Here is a 27165-nt window from a genome sequence, read left to right on the forward strand (position 1 = left end):
TTAGTTTTCTGAATGAAAACGGTTAACCAAGTTGGAACAGTATTGTTATGGCTAAAGAAATATTAAAAACAAGGGCACTTCTACACTATTGGGACGAAATTTCGGAAAGCGTAATACTGAATTTCACATGAAAACAATGTTATCTACATAGATCCCGTATTTTAAAGATGATTTTATCCAAAAATTACGAAAATCGATAAGTAGAAAACTATTAAAAGAAAATAAAAATAGAATTTGATGAAAATGATCGTAAGAAACAGAAGAGTTCAAAAAGGAGGTAATTTTCCGTTTCGATTTAAACAAGATGGCCGCAATTTTTCATCTGCTAACCCAATTAAAGTTGTTCTTTTAATAATTCAGTAATACTCAGGTATTTTCGACTGAATAATTTGTTAGAATTGACAAAAATCAGAAATTTCGGTGCTTGTCTATTGAGCCTAAAAAAATTTTACAAGAAAAATCTGAAAAAAAAAACTTTATAAAGTACGTACTTGTCACTGCATTAAGAAAAAAAAGAACGGTTTTGCCATTTTTGTTTCCAAGTTGATCGTCCGCCCTTGTTGATCCTATATTTCCGACAATCGCAAATAGGTGTTGTTAGTAGCGTATCAGTCGCAAACAAGATGGCGTGAAGCAATTCTTCGCTAGATTGTGTCATATTTGATTTTCTTAAGTAAAAAAAAACAAAAAAAACGAAAAACAAAAAAAAAAACCTACTTGATCGATTTACGTGATTTTTGGAATATGACATTATGCAGTGACAAGTACGTACATTATAAAGGTTTTTTTTTTTCCAGATTTTTCTTGTAAAATTCTTTTAGGCCCAATTATAGACAAGCACCGGAATTTCTTTTTTTCTGAAAACCCGATTTATCGACTACAAAATTCGTCCTAATAGTGTAGAAGCGCCAAAAATATATATTTGGTTATCGTGAACAAGATACAAACCATAATGTGTCGGTGCAAAATGAAGAAAATAGAAATCACAAAAATGTTAAACACCTAATTTGTCTGAAAACTAACGACTACAAAATTTCGTCCCAATAGTGTAGAAGCGGCCAAAATAATATTTGGTTATAGTAACGAATATTTTACAAACCATAATGTGTCGGTGAAAAATGAAAATAGAAATCAAAAATGTTCACGCTGTTAAACACCTAATTTGATTGTTTTTATGTTACGAGATTAGTTTTAGATTTTGTTTTATTTACAAATATACTTTTGGACGCTAAAACCGATACTAAAAAAGTTATTGCGTTAAAGAACTTATATAAAATGTGAATGCAATTAAAATCTTTAAAGACTAAAGAGTAAACCATACCGACGATGTTTTTTTAAGTGGTTCTACAGAATTTGAACAGCGATGATTTTATTTGTAAATGCAATCAAGGGCTACAGAAAACAAACCCCTAATTAAATACTTATTTGTAACCCAAGAAGAGGTCTCTTTTGATTTTTTTAAAAATCAATTTTGGAAGCTAAAATCAACCCAAAGAAAAATAAATTTGAAATATTAGAATAAGAACGTATTTTAAATTCGATTGCAATAAAAGTCTGAAAGCGAGGGTGTTATTTTTGTTTTATATGCAAAGTATAGAAAAATAAATTTGAAATATTAAAGTATGCAAAGTATAGAAAAATAAATTTGAAATATTAAAGTATGCAAAGTATAGAAAAATAAACATGCACAGAGTGAATGTTAGCGATGTAAGTTTTTTTTTTTTTTTTTTTTTTTTTTTTGTAAACACCTAATTATGATCACTTTGGTTCAATCTAGTTTTAGCAATTTTGTGTAAATATAATTTAGGAAAAGTTATTGCGTTCCAGAACTTATGAAATGTGAGTGCAAATTAAAGTTATAAAAAAAAAAAAATAAAATAAAATAAAAATCAATAAAAATAAAAAAAGCTAAAGATTAAACCATACGAGTTTTTAATTTTTTTTTTTTAAAGCGGTTCTACAGAAATTCAAAAGGGCTATTTTGAACAATAGCAGGCGTAAAAAAAAAAAAAATTAAAAAAAAAAAAAAAAAAGCCTGAAATCACCTGGTAAATCAAAATTGCGAAATATGAAACGTTAAGCATACGAAACGAACGTTTTCCGGCTATTGAAAAAGAATCGTTCATTTAACAGGAATTTGAATAAAAATAAATACATAAAATCGACTGTTTTTTTTTTTACGTTGAAAAGGATTTATTGCGTATATCTTTATCGTCTTCCCTTTTTCCGACTCGAAGTTTACTTTTACAGAGCATTCACAGTCAAGCTCAAGTATCAGCAAGTATAATATATAAGAAGGTATATTATATAACAACACATCACGTATTATTTAGATTCATCTGACTACTGTTCTCATCTCGAGTGATTTTCACAACGTTTAGGTCGATGTAACCTCCGACCTTCTTCAGGTGTATCTTGTCGAACTCGGGAATGTTTCTGTCGAACTCAAGAATTTAAACGAAATTTCGAGCGGGGGTAGCATGCTCTTGTTCCGTCAGCCATGGCTGGATAGAGGTCCTAAGGACCCGTGGCACAGTGGTTAGAGTACTTGGAAAAAAAAAAAATCAATTATAAAAAGTGATAGTCTCCTGAAGGTTGAAGGTTCAATTGTCAGTGTAGGCGACCGAAAAATACAATTGCGAATTACTTAGTGCCTCCATTCAGTCATGGCTGACAAGACAAGAGCACGCTACCCCCGTGAAGTAAATAAGACTCGAACTCGAAATTCAGTCCAGATTCCCGAGTTCGACAAGATACACCTGAAGGTCGGAGGTTACATCGACCGAAACGTTGTGAAAATTACACTGAAGACGATAACAGTTGTCTGATGATTCCAAATACGAATAACCAATTCTCCCAAGAAATTCAGAAGCGTCATAACGCATCCCTTAATATATAATATATTATATTATCTAATATAATATATTATATAATATCACAATCATATAATTTGTACTTTTGTATGTTTTTTCGCAAGCAAAAAGTCTAGTATATTATACATTTTTCTAGACAATGTAAATTGTTTGCTTATAAGATTCAGGTGATTTTATTTCATTCTATATAAAAAAAAAATATTCGTCACTATTTTTATTACTCAAATTGTTTAGCGTCAACAGTACTCAATCCATACAGAAATAAAGCGACAAAGTTGACCATAACGAGGATTATCTTGTAACGATAATGTGTACTGCTATTTCATCTCGCACCGGCAGTTTCATATTCTTGTCATTCTCAAATGAAACTAATTTATGTATACGTAATTAAATCAGTTTCGCTTGCGAATTCCCTGCATCTGGAACAATGACATTAATGCTTTGGATCGATTGGTCAGACATTCTCTCCCCTCTCCACATTAGTAAATGACAACTGTACTCGTTAAGACTGTCGCTTACCGCATGTCTATCAGAAGTTTATTTACTTATTGCGATCTTCAAAGTAAATCAATACCGATGACCTAATTCTCACTTCTTTTTTCCCTTTCTATTTTCGCGCGAGATCTACAATTTCCCGCCACTTGTCATTAGCATACCGCCATCATGTCACACGGCCGGAGAAAACATGACACAGCTTTCAGAATTGCGTCTATTTTCCCTTCTACAAATACCTTTCATGTGAAAAAAAAAAGTTGCATTATAGGGAATAGGATATAGAGTCGTGGGCTAACTTAGAAATTCAAATCGGTCGATAAAAGAACTTATATGGATATTTTTAGAAACTATAAAAAAGATTTGAAACTCGACCAGAGGCGCGTTTAAACGCAGATTTCACTGAGTTAAAGCTGGATTTCACTGGGTCAAAGCTCAATTTCACGAGATTTGACGAGTCTACAAATATACAACAACGGTTCTGCATATCATGTAGAAGCTGATGTACCTATTGAATAATGAACGTGTCCAGAGACTACAAATATAGTTACGTCTAACATGTTGGTAACGATTCGTGACAGTTATGGACCCAAAAATCAGGACGTATTTTGTAATTTTTTGATAATATACGAGGTGCCTTCAATAAGTTTCCAGACTTTTCACATAGGCACTTATTGATAGTACACACAGGAAACTAACCTCCTTCGAAGTAATTTCCTCCGACTGCAATGAACTTTTACCGATCCAACAACTGGCAAACCCCATGGAACTCCAATTTTATGAGTGTCAATGACTCCATGAAAAACAAAGACTGTCGTTCAGAGCCAAATGAGATGAGACGCTATGACGATCATAGCGTCTCATCTCGTTTGGCTCATAACGACAGGCTTTGTTTTTCATGGAGTTTAAATAAAGGTCACAGAGAGCTAGGTCTGGACTATAGAGAGGGTGAGAACCGTTTGGTTTGGACTGAGCATACATGTAGGTTCCTAGACAACGTTAAAAACTTTCTGGATTATTATCGGCCTGCTATCTTACAACACCACAATGTTCATGTTAAAATAGTAAGCCGACGCGAAATTAAAAATAGGAAATAAACAGCCAAGAGTAAGACTTTACCAGCCGGTTGCTCAGAAAGATCTCAGAACAACTTACCCCACCCTCGTTGTGTCTTTGGCTGGGGGAGGGAAGGTAGAAGCCAATGACTCGTATACAAGCTTTCTTTATCTCGAACACATCCTTAAACGCTAGCAACAGTCAAGCGAACAGAAACGAATTGCTACTAACAGCTATATACGCATACAAAATCCCACGCTGCCAAATACTCACATAGGCATTAATTGTACATTAAGAAATTTTTTGGTCCCCTGACAAAAGGAGGGTGGACCTGTAAATTCACCCTCGTCCGTTCGCACTTTTCTCAATAACTACGCCTTGGAATTTTTAAAACTTTTGCACAAACATTAAACATGATACGAGTAAAAAAGTGACAGAACGGATTTTCCTGCAAAACTCCGTTTGTCCCCCCCCCCAGGGATGTCTTTTGGGTTAGAAATGGCTAAAATCGATACTTTTGGGTTAAAAATGGCTAAAATCGATACTTTTGGGTTAAAAAATGGTTAAAATTGATACTTTTGGGTTAAAAATAAAACAAAATAAAAAAAGGCCTTGGATTTTTATAAAACTTTCTGAAAAGTTTTAACTGCTTTTTATATAATTTGGTTTGTCTATATTTCGCGACAACTCTTGGGTGTACCCCAGGGGCCCTTTTAGGGCTAATAAAGACACTCCATTTTTGGGACTATTTTACCATATTTGTCCAAAATTGTGCGTATGTCTATTTAGCAGTTTTGCATGGTGCTAAACTCAAATTTAAATATGTTAAGGCCTTGGAGACTTTTGGGGCTAAATGCCGGGGGGGGGGGCAAATGGATTAATTCATTTCTTTTTTGCATGGTGCCGAACTCAAATTTACATATGTCAAGGCCTAAAACTGCACCGTTTGTTCATTTTCACCAGGATTTGACGCCCCCTTCAGGACTTTTGGGGCTAAACAGGACGGGGGACAAATGCTGAACTTAGTCATTTTTTATACCTCGTTCACTGATGCTTATCGGCATAAATTATTGAAAACGAAAAAATCGGAAAATTAGTTTAATTGTTTAGGGTGTTTAAGCTGTAGTTGATAAATCGATTTTTTTTTTTAAATATATCGATTTAAGCTAAAACAGCATTACGTACTTAATCGCCATTTCCAAAATAGTAATATATCTAAAAATTACGAAAATGCATTGAATAGAACAACTGCCATTGGGTTTTTAGTAAAAAAAAAAAAAAAAAAAAAAAAAAAAAAAAAAAAGTATTGCTATAGATAAATATTGCAGCCATGACACAATCTAAAATATTCCTTTCGGAGTTATGTCCCTTGCTTTTAGCCTTCTACTGCTTAGTTTATAACGTCTAAGAAAAAATGTGATTTTACCCAATAAAAATTACTTTTAACTAGAAGTAAGTCTACTTGATTTTTCGTAATTAGTCGCATGCAAGCGACTAAATCACTCCGTCGGTCGGTCTGTCTGTCCATAACACTTTTGTGCTTGGCCTTTTTTAGTTAAGATCAAAGGTCTGTTGTTTGCTATTCTTAGCTTTTTAAGCTTTTGACCAAGATCAAAGTGTCGTATCTGTTCTTATTACATGCTGTACTTATTGTGATATAAAGTGGAAGATCACCTCTGTATTAATTTAATGTAAAATGATCACCCACTTCACAACCAGTCAGTCTCAAAGCCATTCAAGTTATTCTCCAGATCATTCAAGTTGTTTTTGAAGGATTCCAGTTATTTTTTAAGCATTCAAGTCATTCTTAAGGTCATTCAATTCATCCTTACGTTCATTAAAGTCATTCTAAGTCATTTACTTTTATTTATTTAAGTCATTTCAGCCCATTTTTCGGTCATTTTAGTTTAAGAATTTCATGTCAATCCTACATTCACGCATTCATTCAATACACGAGAGCACACGAATAATGGTTATCGGCCTTGTTTTTTGGATACATTAGGTTGGTGCAAAAACGTTTTTTGACGTTCAACTACATATATAAATGACATTTTTGCGCCAACCTAATATTACTATGTTCGGCATGACAGTTACGTAATCTTGTATTCGCTTAAGACAACATACTTTTAAAAATCGATCTGTCGACTATCTTTACAAGCACCTATTTTGGTTTACATAGTCATTTGTGATCGATTTGGGTTAAAAGAAAAAAAGTTTATAAACCTTTAAAGTTCGTGTATATACATAGTGTGAGCAAGTAACTGTATTTGTTTAGCAACGTAAACAAAACTAGCTAATTTGCTCAAAATCGGTATTTACAAATCGTAAAGCGTATAACTTACAATAAATATTTTAGCCAAAGTTTAGATGGGTACCAACTAAACGCTTCCAAAAATTGATTTTTAGAGGTATTCGGCCCCGTTTCGAACGAATTGTCGCCAACAACTAGATTTTATATTATAATCTTTATCGGGTTACACTGTGTGAGGGAGAGAGAGTGTGTGTGAGGGAGAGTGTGAGATATGAGAATTTGGGTTTGTGTTACTATACAGATTCGAGAAAATGATTAAACAAATATAACAAATAAATGTTACCAAAGGCAGGATGAGTTACTCTTCTACATATCTGGAAATGTTTTTAATGGTTTTACTCACTTTAAAATGTGTAATCTTTCCGAAAAATCATACAGTGGTTATCAATATATTTTCAAAAGAAAAAATGGCGGCATGCTCACTGTTGAACACGGTAAGTTTGGGAAAATGAGTTCAAACAAATTATACAAAATACGTTAGAAACCCTATATTAAGTCGACGAGTTTGAACGAATGAGCTTCCAGCTAAAGTTTTATTAGTTATGGCAATCAAGTTTCTTGTAATTGTTCAAGGGAATAAGCTCAGTTTTAAAGATGTAGATTACTATCTATATCTATAACAATGAGAATGTGTGTGAAAAGACACTTCTCAACCTATACACGCAACGAATTTTTGATATACAGACTTGAAATTTGGTATATAGAGTATTCAGACACGTTGAAAAACTTTAATCGGTTTTCATCAGGAAATAACGGGCTGCCAAGAGATCAAAATTAGAAAAAAAAAATTGGTCCATGGGAGTCATCGGATTTTTATCTTCCAACTGTTTCACGAACGCGCATGCGCGGTCGTGAAACATGACAGCTTCTTTATGTTAAGTAGGTTTCAAAACACTTTCAAGATAGTGTCAAGCTGGTGTAATGGTTATCGTACGTGACTCACTGTCTTTAGGCTTTGGTTTAGATTTTAGCTAGAGTATTTTTTTTTAACATACAATAAGTGAACTGTTGAGAAAAAAAACCCAAAAACTAGTCACATGCACATGTCTGTTTCTGTATTTAATATATATATATATATATATATATATATATATATATATATATATGACAAACTAAGTACAAAATAGACTTCGTGGCTTAGTGGGGGATGCCCTTTTCTCTACCCTGCAACCTCTCTCCCACAGAAGAGACGTTGCGAGCCTGTCCTTGTTTTATCGTTATTTCCATGGCAGATGCTCGTCTGAACTCCAATCTCTGGTCCCCCCCTCGCCAATCTTTCACGAAAAACACCCGTCTAGCTGAATCCACTGTGAAAAATTTCCCCCACTCTATATCTGTGCCTAAATCAAAACGCAGATTCCATGAACAAAGCTTCTTTCTTAGAACTGCACGCCTGTGGAACTCTGTTCCGTCTGCCTGCTTCCCTCCGGACTACAACTTGGTTGTCTTCAAGTCCAATGTTAACAAATTCCTAATGAACCGCCCCCTTAAGTAAACATTTCAGCAAATCTCCTCACTAACGTAATGTACTTGCAATAACCCTTATCCTCGAGTGGCTTCCGGGCCTTGATAAGTGGTGATCACTGTGTAAAAAAAAAAAAAAAAAAAAAACTTGAATAAAAAAAAAATGCTAAAATAAAGAATGCAGTTTAGATTCCCGGAAGGAAAAAATATTAATTTTAACCTATCGCAGACTAAACACCTACATAATCCGATTTCTAAAATGTTTATGAGGACCAAAGAGAATTCATTTATATATGGATGAAAAAAAAACAAACAAAAAAAAAAAAAAAAAAAAAAAAAAAAGGTCTTAACTAAAGTTGTTAAATAGAAATAGACTTAGCACTTGCATAAGCCGATTTCGCAAAAGGCTTCAATTTTAAAACAGAATTTAACTACATAAGGATGAAAAGAGAAAACCATATATATATATATATATATATATATATATATGACCGGGCAGTGCCAGGCGGCGCGATAGTATTAAATATTATTATCTATTTACTTCCATTCCACTACGGACAGAGGATCATTTTCTAATATTTCAGACATTGCTTTAGATATCTTTTGTTTGAGTTTTCCATTTCTTAAGGCATAAACATTATTCAGCGTTTACTAGAAATATTTTGTGAAGAATATTGAATCGATTTTAATTATTTTCATTGCATTTGCACGGCTTGGGTTTCTAGAGAAAAAAAAATAGCCAATGTTTGAGAAGAAAAGAATTTTTAAAAAAATTATTGTTTAATTAAACAAAGCCTTATGTCTAATTGTAATTTCTATATAATTTAGCCCCCACCCAATTGATAGGCGTTATTTAAAACTTATAAAATTTAAATAGTTTCTCGATTTTAGAGTTTAATAATTTTTACAATGTGTTAAATAAAAAAAAATAAAAATAAATCAATATTACTGCCCCCCCCCCTCCCAAACAACTTATTCAAATATGCTGTGTAGCCCAATCATCTGTGATCATGCCACTATAAAATAACACAAGACGAGTACTTGATGTAAATCCGGTGTGTGTGCGCGCGTGACGTAAAACTAGGAACCTCAATAGTGTCTTGATAGCTGTCTGATAGTCCCCAGAGATGTTCTCGGCTCAATCTATTCTCGCCCAGCTTCGACTATTCTCCCCGATCTCACTTGACGGACGTCCGAGCCACCAACTGCGTCCAGCTAGCAACTAGTGTTAATTGTCCGCGACCAGATTGTCGTAAAACGTTGAAACACTACAAACAGCTCCATCACTGTCATAAAACCCCTGGTTAATCCTAAATATATCTTTGGTCCTTTTGTCACAATTACAACCTCACCCAAACCCTCCTTTGTCTACTTTGGTGAACAAATTCCTATTCATTGTCTTTCCACCAACCCAATTTCAACACCTTTGATAAACTTATCTTTTGTTATACAAGTCTTTCTTTTCTCCCCTTTACACTGTAAACTAAATTAAATACAATTATTTTGTAATCTTCTAACATCACATCGCATGCGCATCAAGTGTGGCAACCAAATATGATTCAAACGAACACTAAAAAGTAAATGGATCGAACAGCCTACCATCTTTTCCCGCTTGATTTGGATTCGGTCTCTTTCAAAAACAAGAAATTTTTACAGGAACGTGTTACATTATTTACAACCAATGAAAATCATTTCAAACTCCAAAAAGTAACCGGTCAATGTCAAAATTACAGGCCGACGCGAACTTAGGAACTCCTACCTTGCAGTTACCCTTTCCGTTATCTGCTGACCAACACGCATCGTGTGCAGTTTCAGTCGCAAGGGAGACTAAGCAAAGAATAGGAAATAACTCCAACTCGCTTGTTCTTTGTAGCAACAACATTTCCTCATTGGTACAGTCGTGACATCACCTATGCGATCTAGAACGGCCTTCACAAGATCTCGAATTTTATTTCGTCTCTCGTGATCGTCCTTTTTATAGTCCTCCCCCATCCGTGACGTCATTTCGCATGCATTTGCAGCCGCACTATGTTACATTTCAGTTTGAAAAGAACAAGAAAGGAGTAAAACAAGGCAGTATACTCTAATTCTTTTTTCGATAAAAAGATTAATTAAAAACATTAATACCAGAACAGAGCATGCTATATATGTATGTTACAAGAACAGTTCTTGTAAGTTAAAGAGATAGGATAGTCCGAGAATTCGAACCTGGGAAGCTGACATCTACCTTGGAAGCGAAGGTTTAAAAGGAAATCATGTAAGACTGAACTCCTTGATGCGAAATCAAGGACTGGTCAAGAAATAAAGGACGTCATATTTTGTAACTACTTTATGTTATGTCATTCTACAAACAAGGTATTGTGAATTTGTATTTATAAGAACTTGTGTTGCACTCATCTGTATAATGAACTTTGTATATGAACGCATGTAAGTAATGTGTCTTCATCATCTTAAGAATGTGTCTCCCTCTCAGCATAAAAAAAATAATGTCTTCTGTGATAAAAGACTGATAATAATCATCTCAAAAATATGTGTCAAGAAATGTTATAGAAACATTCCCCAGAACTGTATAAATGTACTCTTTATATATACCCTATGTATCCAATATGAACACACAAATATATATCAGTCCTCTCCAAATATAACCCTTATGAAACATACATGTAGACGATCTATTAAGTTACAGAGCAATAATCGCAAGACAGCTACAACTACACCTAAGTAGAATTAAATTGGCCACAAATAATGGATGTAGTTTCTTTAAAGAGAAAACCAAATGCCTGTATTTCTACAAACATCGTAAACGCACAATAACCCTACACTAAAGCTTGGCAAGGACACAATAACCGTGGTTAAATTATAAGTACTGACCAAAAACTCACTTTCATATATTAATGAAAATAAACAAGTGAAGTAGGTATGGTCCCTCGTGCGTGCAGAGTGAACGAGGCATAAAAAAATGATTAAGTTCAACAATTGCTTCCTCCCATTTAACCCCAGAAGTCCCTAGGAGACGTCAGATCCTGGTGAAAATGAACAAACATTGCAGTTTTAGGCCTTGGCATATATAAATTTGAATTTGTACCATAAAAAAATGACTAAGTCCATCATTTGCCCCTCCCCTCATTTAGCCACAAAGGTCCTCAACATATTTAAATTTGAGTTCAGCACCATGCAAAACTGCTATATGGTAAAATAGTCCAAAAAAATGAGTTTTTTATTAGCCCTAAAAGAGCCCCTGGGGCACACCCAAGAGTTATCACGAAGTATCAACAAACAAAATTATATAGAAATCAGTTACGTTTCAGAAAATTTTATAAAAATCCCAAGTATCAATTTTTTTTAACAAGCACAAGTTAAAATTTTAGCCATTTTAACCCCAAAGGCACCCCTAGGGGCGCAACCAGAGTTTTCCCGAAAAATCCGTTCTGCTACTTTCTTACTTATATCTTTAATGTTTGTGCAAAATTTCAAAACAATTCTAAGGCGTAGTTATTGAGAAAAGTGCGAACAGACGAACGGATAAGGATGAATTTACAGGTCCACCCTCCTTTTGTCGGTGGTGGGGAAAAAACCAAAAAACAAACAAAAAAAGCAAAACCAAAAACCAAAAAGCAAAACCAAAAACCAAAAAGCAAAACCAAAAACCAAAAAGCAAAACCAAAAACCAAAAACCAAAAACCAAAAAGCAAAACCAAAAAACAACAAAAAAAGCAAAACCAAAAAACAACAAAAAAAGCAAAACCAAAAAACAAAAAAAAAGCAAAACCAAAAAACAAAAAAAGCAAAACCAAAAAACAAAAAAAGCAAAACCAAAAAACAAAAAAAGCAAAACCAAAAAACAAAAAAAGCAAAACCAAAAAACAAAAAAAGCAAAACCAAAAAACAAAAAAGCAAAACCAAAAAACAACAAAAAAAGCAAAACCAAAAAAAGCAAAACCAAAAAAACAAAAAAAGCAAAACCAAAAAAACAAAAAAAGCAAAACCAAAAAAACAAAAAAAGCAAAACCAAAAAAACAAAAAAAGCAAAACCAAAAAACAACAAAAAAAATCAAAACCAAAAAACAACAAAAAAAAGCAAAACCAAAAAACAACAAAAAAAAGCAAAACCAAAAAACAACAAAAAAAAGCAAAACCAAAAAACAACAAAAAAAAGCAAAACCAAAAAACAACAAAAAAAAGCAAAACCAAAAAACAACAAAAAAAAGCAAAACCAAAAACAAAAAAAAAAAGCAAAACCAAAAACAAAAAAAAAAAAGCAACCGCCCCCCCAAAAAAATTCTACATAAAACTTAAACGTTTTTCATCACCAAGGACTAAGACTGGCAATAGAAGCATTTGCCACAAACGAAAGTGTTGGATTAGCAGTTGGCATTAAAATATATCAAATTGGCATATCCCTAAGACCCCACTTACAAAAGTCTTTCAACCACAGACTTTTTGCCTCCAAAACAAAAGTCAAACCATATGGACTACGAACCAAACAAGTTGGAGAGACAGTTAAAGTAGATATACCTTTAGTTCACAAATTCCTTAACCTGAAACACCCACCTTGGTTAGTAAAATAGTCAATATTATTCGACTTAAAGTACTCAAAGAAAAAAAATCCAATTAAATAACACGAAGAGCTTCAAAGTATAAAAAAACAAATACCAATGAAAATATGTATGGATCCAAAATTGGAGGCGAAGTCGCATGTGCAGTAATACAAAGAAAACCTACTAAAAAAACCGGTGAAGCATCATTCTACTGTGTTGAAGTATTAATGATAGAATTTGGATACTAGCGGGGATGATTGGGGGGGGGGCGCCCGGCTTTGCCAGGGCGTAAAATACGCTGAACCGGGATTCTGCTTTCCCAACTGTACTGACATGCAGAAGTTCAAGTGTAATGTGACAGACATCTTGCCACCCTTCATAATACCCCTGCAACTTATGTCCGATAGTAGCCCTCTACTTCAAAGTGGCACTGTGCTTTGTTTGGGGGTGAAAATTGAATATATATATATATATATTAATTTGTCCAGATTTCGTATATATTATAGTTTTGATTTCAAAAGTAAAATGAGTATTTGGGTACCATCAGTTAAAATCGAAACCGAAAGGTAGCATTCAAAGCTGGTGACGTTACCACTATACCACCGTGATTAAAAATTAAAAATAAACTAAAATGAATGTACAAAATGTATAACGATTTTTTCAATTTTGACCCCATAAAAAACTATTTTAATCGGCTTAAGACCCATAGAATAACGGTCCGTAAAAAAATCCATTCATTTGAAACCTCTAGCGCCGCGCTGCCACTTTTAGTTTCGGGGAAGATGGAGTTTGAAAAATATAGATACAGACATACAGCCTTATATATTAGAGAATTGAAGAAAAACATTTTTTTGCAGAAAGTGCGAACTGCATTAGAAAGCAAACATTTAATAAGCAGAATCCAAATAGGATCGATTTAATTAGCAAAGATTTTTGGTAATTAAATCGATCCTCTTTGGATTCTGCTTATTAAATGTTGACACAAATGTTTACAAATATAAACAAAGGCGTCTAGTTATAAGAATGTTGTTGTTTTTTTCTCCTTTGCGATACAGGTTCGACCCAGCCTTCCTACTACTACTTTTTTTTTTTTTTTTTTTTTTTTGCTCAACATCTTCAAACACCTGGCCAACGCCGGACACCCAGAATAGTGTCGATATAAAAGGAAATCGGATCTGATCGGGGTGGGGTGGGCATTAGAACTGGAACTCTCAAAAGACAAAATTCCCTCTAGATTTAAAAAGCAACAATTAACGAACAAGTGACAAAAAGGGACTTAATTCTCTCTTACCGCACGAATTCACAAAAGCAACAGTGACCAAGTCATTACAGGAATGGTCTAATGCCTTGATTTTTTTTTGGGGGGGGGACAAGGATAAATCCCTACAAAAACGGCAAGAATTATGGAATTCTTGCACCAGAAATAGATTATATGCAATAAAAAGGAACAAATTAGAAAAACGACAAAAATGGATTAGCAAGAAAAGAACACGTGATACTATCAAGACTGTAGGCCAGTAGGACAATTCTCATCTTAGGAAGCAAACAGCTCCAATCCGTATATATTATACCATGAACCTATGAAAAAAAAAAAAAAAAAAAAAAAAAAAAAACAACAAACTACCTGGTGAATATTTCCGATGAATCAAGTGCAAGAGACACAAATAATTGAACTTGGGGAGCGGGATCTCTCGGTTGTAGTATTTGAAATAGCGGGTGAATGTCTGACACCCAGTAGGATACTCCATTCCCAGTAAAAACAAAGAAAATATGAAGAGAGATCTTGATACCTACTAAACACTATGACGGATTTTCACACGATCGGTATCGTTTTGAAGCTCGACCCTTCAGACGGCAAATATCGAAAAATTGGATAAAAACATTAATTCCTTCACCCTCAACTGGGCACTTTTCTGCCGGAACAGATACTACACTTTGATCTTGACGCCCGGACCCCCGAGGGGGGTTTGGGGCTGTCATTATTTATTTGCTTCCCCACTGAGCAAATTAGGCAGGAGGCCGTTTTTAATGTGGAGATAGGGGGAGGGGGGGAGGGAAATGGGGATCCAGCTCCCGAGAGGAGGGAAGTGGGAACTGGATTAGAAACTGTTGGTATGAAGGGTTGCCCCTTCAGTGACCAAGGTCAGATATGTGGGGTTTCCCCCACATATGGTCTTTGCTAGTCATAGCTTTGCAGTATCTGCCGGAACAGATACTACACTTTGATCTTGACGCCCGGACCCCCGAGGGGGTTTGGGGCTGTTGTATTTATTTGCTTCCCCACTGAGCAAATTAGGCACAAGGCCGTTTTTTAATGTGGAGATGGAGGGAGAGGGGAGGGAAAGGGGGATCCTGCTCCCGAGAGGTGGGAAATGGGAGCTGGATAGTAACTGTGGTCGTAGGGTGATCCCTACCTTGACCAAGTTCAGATATGTGGGGTTACCCCCACATATGGTCTTTGCTAGTCATAGCTGGTCTTTGCTTGCAGCATCTGCCGGAACAGATACTACACTTTGATCTTGTCCCCCGTGCCACAGAGGGCGGGGGGACTGTCAAGGGGGGGGGGTTTGGGGCTGTCCAGTACTAGATGTTTGAGCTGCATATAAGACGGTAACATCTGCCAACAAAGGCAAAACAAATCATCCACAACCGGGCTACACAAACTACAGGATCGCTTGCCTAGTTTTCCTAGAAACTAGACCCGATCAGATACCCCGGGGTATCAAATTCAATAACAGCACATGTGCGCGCGCGAACTAAACTGTTTCGCTGTATCAGTTTTTCAGTGTGGCTAGACTAACATCCATACCAGGCAACGAATACATCTAGCTAATAGTCGGGACTTCTACAGAAACCTAGGATTGATGCTCGTAAAACTAACATGCTTAAGTAAAAGATTTGCGATTGTTGTCCTATAGTGCACTTCACCTAGAGGCTTGAAAACCTAACATACGGTTTCCTGTAATCCCACGGGAATAACGAATACATAATTTTTTTTTCCACTATAACCATGTTGAGGGGGGGGCACATGCAATCAGATAATGCAAGGGAGTCTTGTTTTCTACCTGATTTTTAACCCAACACACTGACAGAATTGCGACCTTTTCATTTATCTTTATAAAAAAAAAAAATCATGAAAGTTTATTGGGAAATATTTTTAATTATATTTCAGATTTTCTTTATACAAGTTTAATTTATAAAGCTCAATGTAACTACAGAGCATATACAAATAAATGACAAAACGTCTATATTCTAATAAATGGTAAGATGGTCAACATCTTCAAATTAAGACACACACACACACGCGCGTTATATAGACGGCTATACAACATTTATCTCCCATGACAGAGGTATACATGTGACAGATTGTGAATTTAATATTTCCTCGACTGTTAGACACATCTTGGTTTAATGCCACTGGCATACATAATACGCTCATCACATATCGTATGAATCCGAAGATGATATTGTTGGCATTAGTTTTCAATATTTTTCTAATCGGAATTCTTTCTTAGAAATGGGATTACGGGAGAAACCGCGTGAAGGTTGCCAACATCTTAAGTGATAATTATTTTTGTAGAACAAACTGGATTCGAACTTGAGACGCCCACGTTGTCAGTCCGTGTCGGTAACCCCCCTCCTTCCCGATAATACGCTAAGTCAATTTCATGTTAGTGCGTACGTTATCACCCGCCGCCCCCATTTTAAAAGATAAAGTCGCACGAGAGCCAAGGTAAAAAAAAAAAAAAAAAAAAAAATTTGATTTTGTCGTGGTGTCGAACGCGAGTAACTAATACTTTCCTGGCCTTCAGGCTAGGGTCAAAGTGTAGTATCTGTTCTGTTAAAAGATGGTAAAATAATGTCGTCGGGCCTGCAGACACCGCAAAAATAAGCAAAGTATATCACTGGAAATTCCACGGGTCACTAGTATAGAGTATACCAATTACCAACACTAGATTAAAACTAATTTACATGGTGCTTAACGGTGATGGCCGGTTAGACAAATTAAAACCTTAAATTACTATCGTTAGATCCAGGCCTAATTTGTTGGTAAACTACCGCATACAACTATCATGCGAGTATTTGAATGATATTACTTTGGTTGTGGCGGTAAAAAGCCGACAACCATTTCTTAAATTGATCTTAAAAGCAGCGGAACGTGCGGTAAAATGACCGTGCCATTGTCGGAATCGCCCGAGCGATTTGTGGAAAACGCCGACGATGCTGAAACGCCTTAATCCTTAAAAAAAAATTGTGACAGTTGGTTTATTATAAATAAAATATTCGATTTGAAAAAATTAAAATGAATCGCTTTGTTCAGAAAATATTCCTGTAATTTACGAAGGTTTTGTTTCTTGATTTGAACTTAAGTTCTTTTAAAGTTTAGCAAAAAAAAAAAAAAAAAAAAAAAATCCGATTACTTTTGTTTGAAGTTTCGTGTTTCAATAATTATTCAAGAGTATCGTTTTAATTTTTCAATCAAGTTTTCATGGAATTGATTTCGTAGGGACAGAAATGTTTTTTTCTTTTTCAAATAAAGAAAAATTTTCGACACCTTCCGGCGTTTTCCGAAAACTGCTCAAACAATTCTGATGATAGCACAGTCCTTATACTGCATAAGTGCCTACATATCTTATATAGATTTTGTCCATCGGTCACAATTCATCTAAACCTGATAAGTTCCAGAATATGTTTCCTTTTCGAAATTCGAAGAGATCTTGAACACTTTCAGAAATAAAAAAATATTGCATTAATAAATTCCCTACAAATAAAGCGGATGCCATGAGCGGAAATCGAAACCCGATGTTTTTTTTCTTTTTTTTTACACAGTGATCACCACTTATCAAGGCCCGGAAGCCACTCAGGGATAAGGGTTATTGCAAGTACATTACGTTAGTGTGGAGATTTGATGAAGTGTCTTACTTAAGGGGGCGGTTCATTAGGAATTTGTTAACGTTGGACTTGAACACATCCAAGTTGTAGTCCGGTGGGAAGCAGGCAGACGGAACAGAGTTCCCACAGGCGTGCAGTTCTGAGAAAGAAGCTTTGTTCATGGAATCTGCGTTTTGATTTAGGCACAAATATAGAGTGGGGGAAATTTTTCACAGTGGATTCAGCTAGACGGGTGTTTTTCGTGAAAGATTGGCGAGGGGGGACCAGAGATTGGAGTTCAGACGAGCACCTGCCATGGAAATAACGATAAAACAAGGATAGGCTCGCAACGTCTCTGTGGGAGAGAGGTTGCAGGGTAGAGAAAAGGGCATCCCCCACTAAGCCACGAAGTCTATTTTGTACTCTGTCAAGGCAGGATAGGCTGTTTTTAGCAGCTCCTGCCCAGATATGGCAACAGTATTCCATCCTTGGACGTACTTGGCTTTTATATAGATAGAGAATTGCATCAGTAGTGAGATATTTTCTGGAGCGGTAGAAGGATCCCACCATCTTTCCAGCGACCTTGGCAACAGACTTGATGTACGTGTTCCATTTCAGATCAGGAGTAAAGGCCAAACCCAGAAGCTTGTCAAAACACGGGGTCTCACTCAGACGAGAGCCATCCATCACAATTGATGCCAGATGGGGATCAGAGCGTTGATGATGTAAGGATAGGAGTTTGGTTTTGGATGCATTAAAGGTAACCAGCCACATCTTCCCCCACTGAACCACGCGCTAGAGATCAGAGGAGAGAGAATCAGAGAGAACTTTGTCATTTACAGCCTTTGATGTGTTGCCGTAGATGGTCGTGTCATCAGCATAGATGTCAACGAATGATTTAAGTATGTGTTTAGGGAGGTCATTGATGTAGATCAGGAAGAGAGTTGGGCCCAGGATTGACCCCTGAGGGACTCCAGCATTTATATTGCAGGCCTCCGATTTTTGTCCATCTACCACTACTCTTATGAGCCTATCGGAGAGAAATAATTTAATGATTGAGAAAACATTTCCAGTTATACCCTAGCTGGAAATCTTGTGAAGTAGACCCTTATGCCATACCTTGTCGAAGGCCTTTTATATGTCAAGAGCAATTGCCCTAGAAAGGAAGCCTCTGTCAAGAGATTCTCTAATCCTGTGGGATATAACCGTCAGCACATCTGCGGTAGATCTTGCAGAGCGGAAACCGTATTGTGTGTCACTAAGAAGGTTATTCCTGCTGAGGTGGTTGACTATTTCTCTATTTAATATGGATTCCAGCAACTTACTCATAACACACAGGAGACTTATTGGTCTGTACTGAGAGGGAGATGACTTATCACCTGAATTCTTAAATACAGGGCAAACTGATGAGGTATTCCAGAGAGTCGGAAAGCACTTCTCCTTAAGGCAGCGCTTAAATAGTTTCATAAGTATGGGAGCAAGATCTGGTTGGAGCATTTTTAACACTCTAATTGGGATGCCATCAGGGCCAATTGCTTTACTGGAATCTAGGTTCTTTATTAGCTTGGCGACCTCATGCACGGATATTTGTATGTTACCTAGCGTGTTCTGTGTTATAGGAGGAAATATGGGGAGTTGATGGCCTTCGTCGCATAGGGTAGAGTTAGCTGCAAAGTTCTTTGCAAATAGTTTGGCCTTGTCTGACGCTGACGAGATGACCTCTGGTCCATTGATAATGGTTCGGATAGAACGCACACTTCTGTTCAGGATCCTATTTGTAATTTGCCAAAACTGGTGGGAACCCAGCCGCTGATCAGCTACCTTGGATTTAACAGACTGGGCATATAGCTCTCTTGCATTTTTTATTACTCTTTTACAGTGGTTGCTGGCAGTCCTGAAAGCAGCTTTAGTCTCAGTGCATCTATTACGTTGGTAGCTATGGAAAAAATGATTTCTGTGCGCGATAGCAGCAGCACATTCTGGGGAGAACCATGGCTGGCTGTTAGGTTTTTGTTGGAATTTTTTGGATGGTATGAATGTGTTTATGCCTACAATTAACCATTCGGTCAGATCTGATACTATAGAGGACACTTCCTTTTTAAACATGGAGTGCAGAGATAAATCAGATATGAATGTACGGAAGCTATCCCAGTCAGCCATAGAGTATCGGTATACAGTACGGTGGAGGGGTACGTCTGGGGACTTCTTACATTTCGTTTTTATCTTAACTGATACGACGGAGTGGTCGGAGGATCCTAGAGGAGAATGAACGGAACATGAACATAGCTCAGGGGAAGTTGAGAGAAAAAGGTCTCGGAGGCTTGCATATTGACCGGGCACACGGGTGGGTTCGAACGATCTGAGTGAGGTCATAAGCAATGGCAAAATCATGACAAAACCTCCCCTCATCGCCTGTCTTATTTGAATGGGTCAGCCATTCCACGTTATGGACGTTGAAGTCACCACAGATGTGGATGTTAGCCGAGGGATGTGCAGACAGTTCTACCAACTGAGCTATTTGGAGTTTATCAAATAGATTAATAAAATAAAACATTAATTAATTGCGTTACAAAAACAAAGTGGCCTACTATAGTCGAAGGTGACTCGAAGGCTCCCTTTACATTCCCCGATACACTGAGATGTAAAGAGGGCGTTACTTAATTCCTAGGATTACACCACTTGCCCTTGATCCTCTCCTTATAATGCCGAAGGTTCAGTGAGGGTACATCAAGAATCACTTAAATCTTGACAAGACAGGATTGAACCCCAGTTTCGCGGCCCATTAGCGAACACTAACCTTTATGCTAAATGCACTGATATTAAATAGAGCCTAACACATTACCGTAGAAAATTATAGCTTTGGCCTGGTGCCAGGGTTTAAAATTTACGTCATGTTTCAAAACATGAATTAAAAAAAAAAAAAAAAAAAAAAATTAAAAAGTGAAGTAAACATTATCGCAGCATTGGGAATTATTTCAATAGTCTAAAAACAATTTTGCCTTAACTACATTTTTGCGTTAAAAGCAACTTAATAAATTACTGGAATTTATGACCATAATCCTAGTTTACTGAATGCCGATTGTCATATCGGCGAGAATATATTCAACCTACCAAAAAGGCCCAAACCAACGCAAAACTACCAAAAAGGCCCAAACCAACGCAAAACTCCCAATTGAGATATTAACTTTCTTATAAGTAGGGCTTAAAACATTACCTTTGTTGCTTTGGCGTGACGTCAGACTTATTTACGTCACGTTTAAAGACATGAATCCCAACAAAAGCGATAACAAGTAAAGCATGCATGGTCCCGTGAGTGCCCAGTGAATGAGACCTAAAAAAATGACTAAGTTCAGTATTTGCTCCCACCAAATAGCCCCAAAGTCCCCAGGGGACGTCAAATCCTGGTGAAAATGAACTGCACCATTCTATCTTGAGTTTCGTCAGTTTGAGTATCCGTCGTAACTTTGCATTGTTCTGTCTTCTATAAACTTCAATTTCTTTTTATATACATACTAAACAATGCTTCAAGCAAACTATTTTAAATTAATATTTTATTACTACTACTATTGATTGCTATTATCATTGTTACCACCATCATCATTATAATATGGGTATTTTTAAAGGCTGATAACAATGCAGAAAATCTGAATAGTGAAAGAGATGATCAACAAAAGCAAAGACAATATTTGAGGTATTGATTTTTCAAGAAACTACTTTCACTTATTTTGTAATAATTGTGCTTCAACTTTGCTAATCTAATTAAAAAAAACAAACAAACAAAAAATATTCTAATGAATGGGTATTCACAGGATTTAAGAGCGTTTACAGAGAATCCAGAGAGTGTCGGAAATGGTAAAAATGCTGCTGCTGCTGCTGCTTAATAAACATCCGAAGATTTAAGTGCGTGACAGTCGGAACTGCTTACGTTATGCCTATGAAGATACATGCTACTACATCTTACTAGATACGTACCAAAGCCCCTCCTTATGTTAAGAAGGTCCGGTACTTATGCAAAGTAGGAACTAGGCTATTTTTTTTTTATAGGAAACATATAGGGTTTAAGTTAAATTCATTTTTTTTATATTGTTAGGTGAAGGGACTGAATAGTATATTAAAGAAAAAAAAGCCCCTCCCATCTTAAGAATTGCTTTCTAAATAATCACGTTATTATTTCAGCATGACCCGTAAACAGCACGAGTACAAAACACTTTGTACATTCAGGCAGTTCGGCAAAACTCTTGACCGTTCGCCAGTTTCTGAAGCCAGTACCGATATTTTCTTGGGTGTCGATTAAGCAACCTTACCTCCCCCCCCCCAACTTAAAAATGACAGACGATACTAATTCTATGAGAAAAAAAAGCTAATTGTGGTAGACCATCAGAAACCCTTCATTTAGAAAGTTGATTCCTAGAGAAAGTCGGGTGTGCTGAGAATGAATATCACATTTAAATTTGAGGTCAGCAACTAGTTTTCACGATATTAAAAGCATACGTTTCCGCGTGTTTCATATAGTAGTAAACCACGGCGGCCATCTTATGTCATCATGGAAGAAATTCTTAGCATGGGAGGGAGGGAGAGAGAGAGGTGTATTTTTAACTAAACTTCTGTTGTGATGATTAATCAATTGTTTATTTATTTATTTTTTTTTTTTATTTGATTTCCACCTTAACATTTTCCTTTTAAACTGACGACTTTTATAGTCGTTCATGTATGCTGTAAACGAATGTCGCATTTAAAATTTCTAAATACGTAGTCTTCTGGATATTAAGCAATGTAATTCTTTATAAGTGGTATCCATCATTGTACGCGCAAGCGCGCGTATTTTAATTATACTTTTCCTTTTTAATGGTTATTTTTAAATAATAAAAAACATTAACTCTTAATTATCTTGAAAATTTATTACGTCGTTTCCGTTTTGAACAAATATGGCTGCCGCGTTATACTACACGAAACACGCAGGAAAATGTTTTGTATCGGTCCCAACTTTAAATGCAATATTCGTTTTCAACATACCCGAAAACCTAGAAAATAAGTTTTAAGCTAGGTTTTGTGTTTTTCAGGCCACAATAATAAAAGGAGTACTTATACAAAATACGGATTGTACTATTTTTGAATGAAATTGTTAATTCAATTGTTTTACATTATTTTTGGTCCTCCGACAAAAAGGAGGGTGGACCTGTAAATTCACCCTTGTCCGTTCGTCCGTTCGTCTTTCCGCACTTTTCTCAATCATTACGATTTGGAATTTTGAAAAAACATTAACGTGATAGGAGTTAAAAAAAAAAAAGGTTTTCCGGGAAAAATCCGCAGGGTGCGCCTTTCGAATTAAAATAGCTAAAATTGAGACTTGTGCTTAAAAAAAAAAAAAAAAAAAAAAATTGATGCCTTAGATTTTTATAAAATTTTCTGAAAAGTTGTAATTAACTAATTTTTATATAATTTTGTTTGTCAATACTTAGGGATAACTCTTGGGTGTGCCCCAGGGGCTCTTTTAGGGCTAATAAAACCACTCCATTTTTTGGACTATTTTACCATATTTGTCCAAAATTTTCTGTGTATGTCTATTTAGCAGTTTTGCATGGTGCTGAACTCAAATTTAAATATGTTAAGGCATTGGGGACTTTTGGGGCTAAATGTGGGGTAGGGGGACAAATGGATTTAGGCATTTCTTTTTTTGCATAGTGCAGAACTCAAGTTTTCATATGTTAAGGCCCAAAACTTCCACCGTTCATTTTCACCAGGATTTGACATTCGCTGGGGACTTTTGGGGCTAAATAGGGGGGGGGGCAAATGCCGAACTTAGTATTTTTTTCATTGTGCACTCACGGGGGATCATGCATGCTTTACTTGCTTATGAAAGTACATAAATGTTTTGGTAATTAATGTTTTTTGTTGTGGTGGTATTGCGTTACTTTAATGTATTGGTTTTACAAGAAAGTCTCACAAAGGTTCAATAAATTTCGCGATTGTCGTGTACAGAGTGTTAAGACAGACAAAAAAAAGCCATGAACCAATAGCTACTATGAAGGACAAACTAACGAAGTTTATTTATTTTTTTACCCTAACATGTAATAATTATAATTATGATAAATATAATATATAAATAATGTAGTTTATCGCCGACAAACACCCTTCGGCTTTGGCCTGGGTAGTATTTGTTCTGTAATTTGTCCTTGGTCAATGTAGAGGAAACCCTTCATACCGAGACAATTACTATTTATTTGGATACTGCCAAAGTTTTTTTTTTTGGGGGGGGGGACTGGTTTTCTACCACATTAAAAACGACCTTGAGTCGAGGTTGCTTTCGTGGGGAAGCAAATAAATAAAACCCTTTTATTAAGAATACGTGATTCTCATTCAGATTAACACTTTATGGCGGCAATTAAAAGTAAAGAAAATGCAGAAAAGTATGTATAATGTATGTACCAGCCACGGAACGAAGATAAAAAATTGATCACGTAGTTTTTTTTTTTTTTTTTTTTTTTTAAATTTTAGTACTTATATACTTTCGTTAGTGAGTACGTTATTTTTAGATAGTTTTTTTTTTCAGGTTAAATGCAAGTTTCACGATATCTTTATTTTATTAAATTGTAAGGTTGAAGCACAGAATAGTTACAAAACACCTTTTCCTCCCCATATTAAGAATGGCTTTCAAAATAACGTTATTTCAGCACGGTAACAGAAGTGCATATGTACGGGTATTTTTTTTTTTTTTTTTTTTTTTTACGAAAGTACCCAGCATAGTATAAACATCACCAACTTCCCCATGTTAAGAACGGCTTTCGAGGTTGGGGCAGGGTGTTCATACCGAAAGCCGTTCTTAACATGGAGAGGTTGGGTACTCGTAAAATAAATTTTATTCAAGCAACTTAAATTTTACGACTTAACGTGTCGTAGGGTTTTCGTCGGCTATGATTAAAGCAGATGAAATAAAGGAGGGAGGACAACTCAAATCGACGTGTTGAGGTAAAAAAGAAAAAAAAAGTCTTACATTCAATGCAGTTTAGTAGTAAAATCGCTTAAAATCGCCGCCGTAATAAGCGCCGAATAGGTTTCTAAAAACATTTCAGGGGTTTGTATTACTGTACACAGATTCAAAAAAGTTGTCAAAAAACAAATATATAACAAATGTTATCAAAGGCAAGAGAAGTTACTTTTCTGCCAAACTGGATATATTTTTCGTGTTTTTATTCAATGTAACATTTATTCAGCTCGAAAAACATACAGTGTTTACCGATGTATTGGAAAATTCAAGATGGCGTCTGATTCTCTCTTTAACACGGTAAGTTTGGGAAAAGGTGTTATAAATTAAAAACTACACAAAATACTATTAAAAACCCGCCGAATATATGTCAACCTATGTCACGGTAACATATATTGAGCGAGTTTTTAACAGTATTTTATCTAGGTTTTTATTTATAACACCTTTTCCCAAACTTACCGTGTTAAAGAGGGAGTGAGGCGCCATCTTGAATTTTCCAATACATCGGTAAACACTATGTTTTTCGAGCTGAATAAACATGTTACATTGAATAAAAACACGAAAAATATATCCAGTTTGGTAGAAAAGTAACTTATCTTGGCTTTGATAACATTTATTTGTTATATATTTGTTTGACAACTGTTTCGAATCTATGTTTACAGTAATACAAACCCCATTTCAGTACGGTCCGTATTTTACACAAGTACTTCGACCCACACTAAATAAAATCAAAATAATGAAACTGGGGTTTCAAATCAGAAATTGTTCCTGCCATTTCTTCGACTAACTCAAGATTCCCAATCATAGTATTAAAATCTTCTGGATTTCTATTTATAAGAAATATATATATATATATATATATATATATATATATATATATATAACAATGAAAAGAAATGCGGTCATTATTCCAAATTACCATAGAAATCAGAGCGAAGGAGTTTAACTTACCAGTAGACATTATTTTCATCCTTTTCGCAGCAACTGCCAAAAAGGCAACCAAAAATCTTAAACATTTTCCTGGCACCGGAGGCCACATTTTGCGGAACACGCTTTTTGGTTCCAACCTTTGAAGAAGGAACATCCGTCTTAATGAGAGAAAGATCGCTTCCAGACATGGTCAAACTGATCCGTTGACCTATTTTTCTGCCAAGCATTGTATTCTTTCCCTCCTTTTTTTTCTTTATTATTATTAATTAAATAATTAGTATATAACGGGAACCTTTATTAACGCCCTGGCATGGATGTTTATTTTATCGAGTGCGTTCTCTTTGAAACACAAGAACTCGCCGCTAAGTTTTTCGGGGGAGGTGCGTTTAATAAAGTCATACGGTAACCTCCAGCTAAATATTAGCATAATCGACCTCACCTCAATTTATTTTGCTATGTACTTCTTAACAAATGGAATTTTAAAGGCAGTGATCAAGAGTTCGATCTTACAGGGAAGAAAATGCTATCAAGCTTCGCGGCCTCAGAAACAGATTTGAAACGGCTCCCCCAATCCAACAACAGTATAATCTTGTTAAAAAAGAAATCTCTTTCTATGGTTAAGAAAAGACTGAAGGATTTTCATTTGCCAGGATGTGTTCCAAGACATATGCCAATGATTTCTGTAAAGAAAAGAAAGCGCCGTCTGGACTTCGTCAAATGCAATGAAGATCATGACTCTTCATATTGGTCGAAAGTGCTTTTTAGCGACGAAAGCAAGTTTGCTAGGCAGTGATAGTAAGCAGTACGTCCGTCGAAGGAAGGACGAAGAATTTAATCCTAGGTGCACAGTTTCAACGCTGCAAGGTGGTGGAGGTTGTTTTAGTGTGGGGCGTTATTAGTGCCAATGGTCCAGGGCCTATAGTTCGTTTGCAAATTCGAATTAATTCGACCAAGTACATGTTGACTGATCATTTTCTAGCATGCTTTGGCCGGAATTTGGATGATAATCCCATCTTCATGCAGAATTATGCTTCCATCCACACAGGTGGTAATGTTAAGAGGTTCTCTGAAGAGCATGGTATTCCGTGTTTGGATTAGTCTGCACAGTCTCCAGACCCCAATTCTATCGAAAACGTTATGACATTACATCAAGCAACAGTTACGCAATGATAAAATTTCAAATCTGGAAGAACTTTCGACAAAAATTAAAGAGAAGTGTGATGCCCTTTCACCGGAGTATTGCCGCAGACTAATCCAAGAGAATGCCCCACTATTTGCAGGCTGTCAAATTGCAGAAAGGCTATGCTACTAAATAATAACTAGTTTATTGTGTTCCTGTTGTATTTATGTTTCATTAATGTCCTAAAGTTACATTTAAATAACAATTTTTCACTGTGCAGAGTTTCTTTTTCCCTTCTCGGTTTGAAGCTAATTCTTTAAATTGACATGAAGACTAGGATACTTTAATTAAAAGTTAAATATGAACAGGTAAAACTATAGACGAATTAAAGACGAATCAAATGAGGTATAGATTGTTTAAACAGTTACATTCAATTTAGCTTAAATTTGCGGCTTTTAAAAAATTATATATATATATATACATACATATATATATATATGTATATATATATATAACTAGTTCATTTA

General features: G+C 35.7%; 1 protein-coding gene across 3 annotated transcripts in view; it reads right to left on the reverse strand.

Annotated features, from left to right (window-relative positions):
* Window positions 1–27165, reverse strand: part of LOC145265543 (uncharacterized) — a 197473-nt gene that overhangs the window by 29485 nt on the left and 140823 nt on the right. The window contains exon 1 of one of the 3 annotated variants that reach the window (XM_080121505.1): window positions 25540–27073. The exons of the other annotated variants lie outside the window; for them this stretch is intronic. Coding sequence (XP_079977631.1) covers window positions 25540–25745 — 206 coding nt within the window. The 5' untranslated portion in view covers window positions 25746–27073. Of the gene's footprint in view, window positions 1–25539; window positions 27074–27165 lie in introns of those variants that run through there. 3 annotated transcript variants of the gene reach the window in all.

This window comes from Euprymna scolopes, chromosome 40 (assembly GCF_053919585.1).
Source record: "Euprymna scolopes isolate OS-2025 chromosome 40, ASM5391958v1, whole genome shotgun sequence".
In the NCBI taxonomy this organism is placed as follows: Eukaryota; Metazoa; Mollusca; class Cephalopoda; order Sepiida; family Sepiolidae; genus Euprymna; species Euprymna scolopes.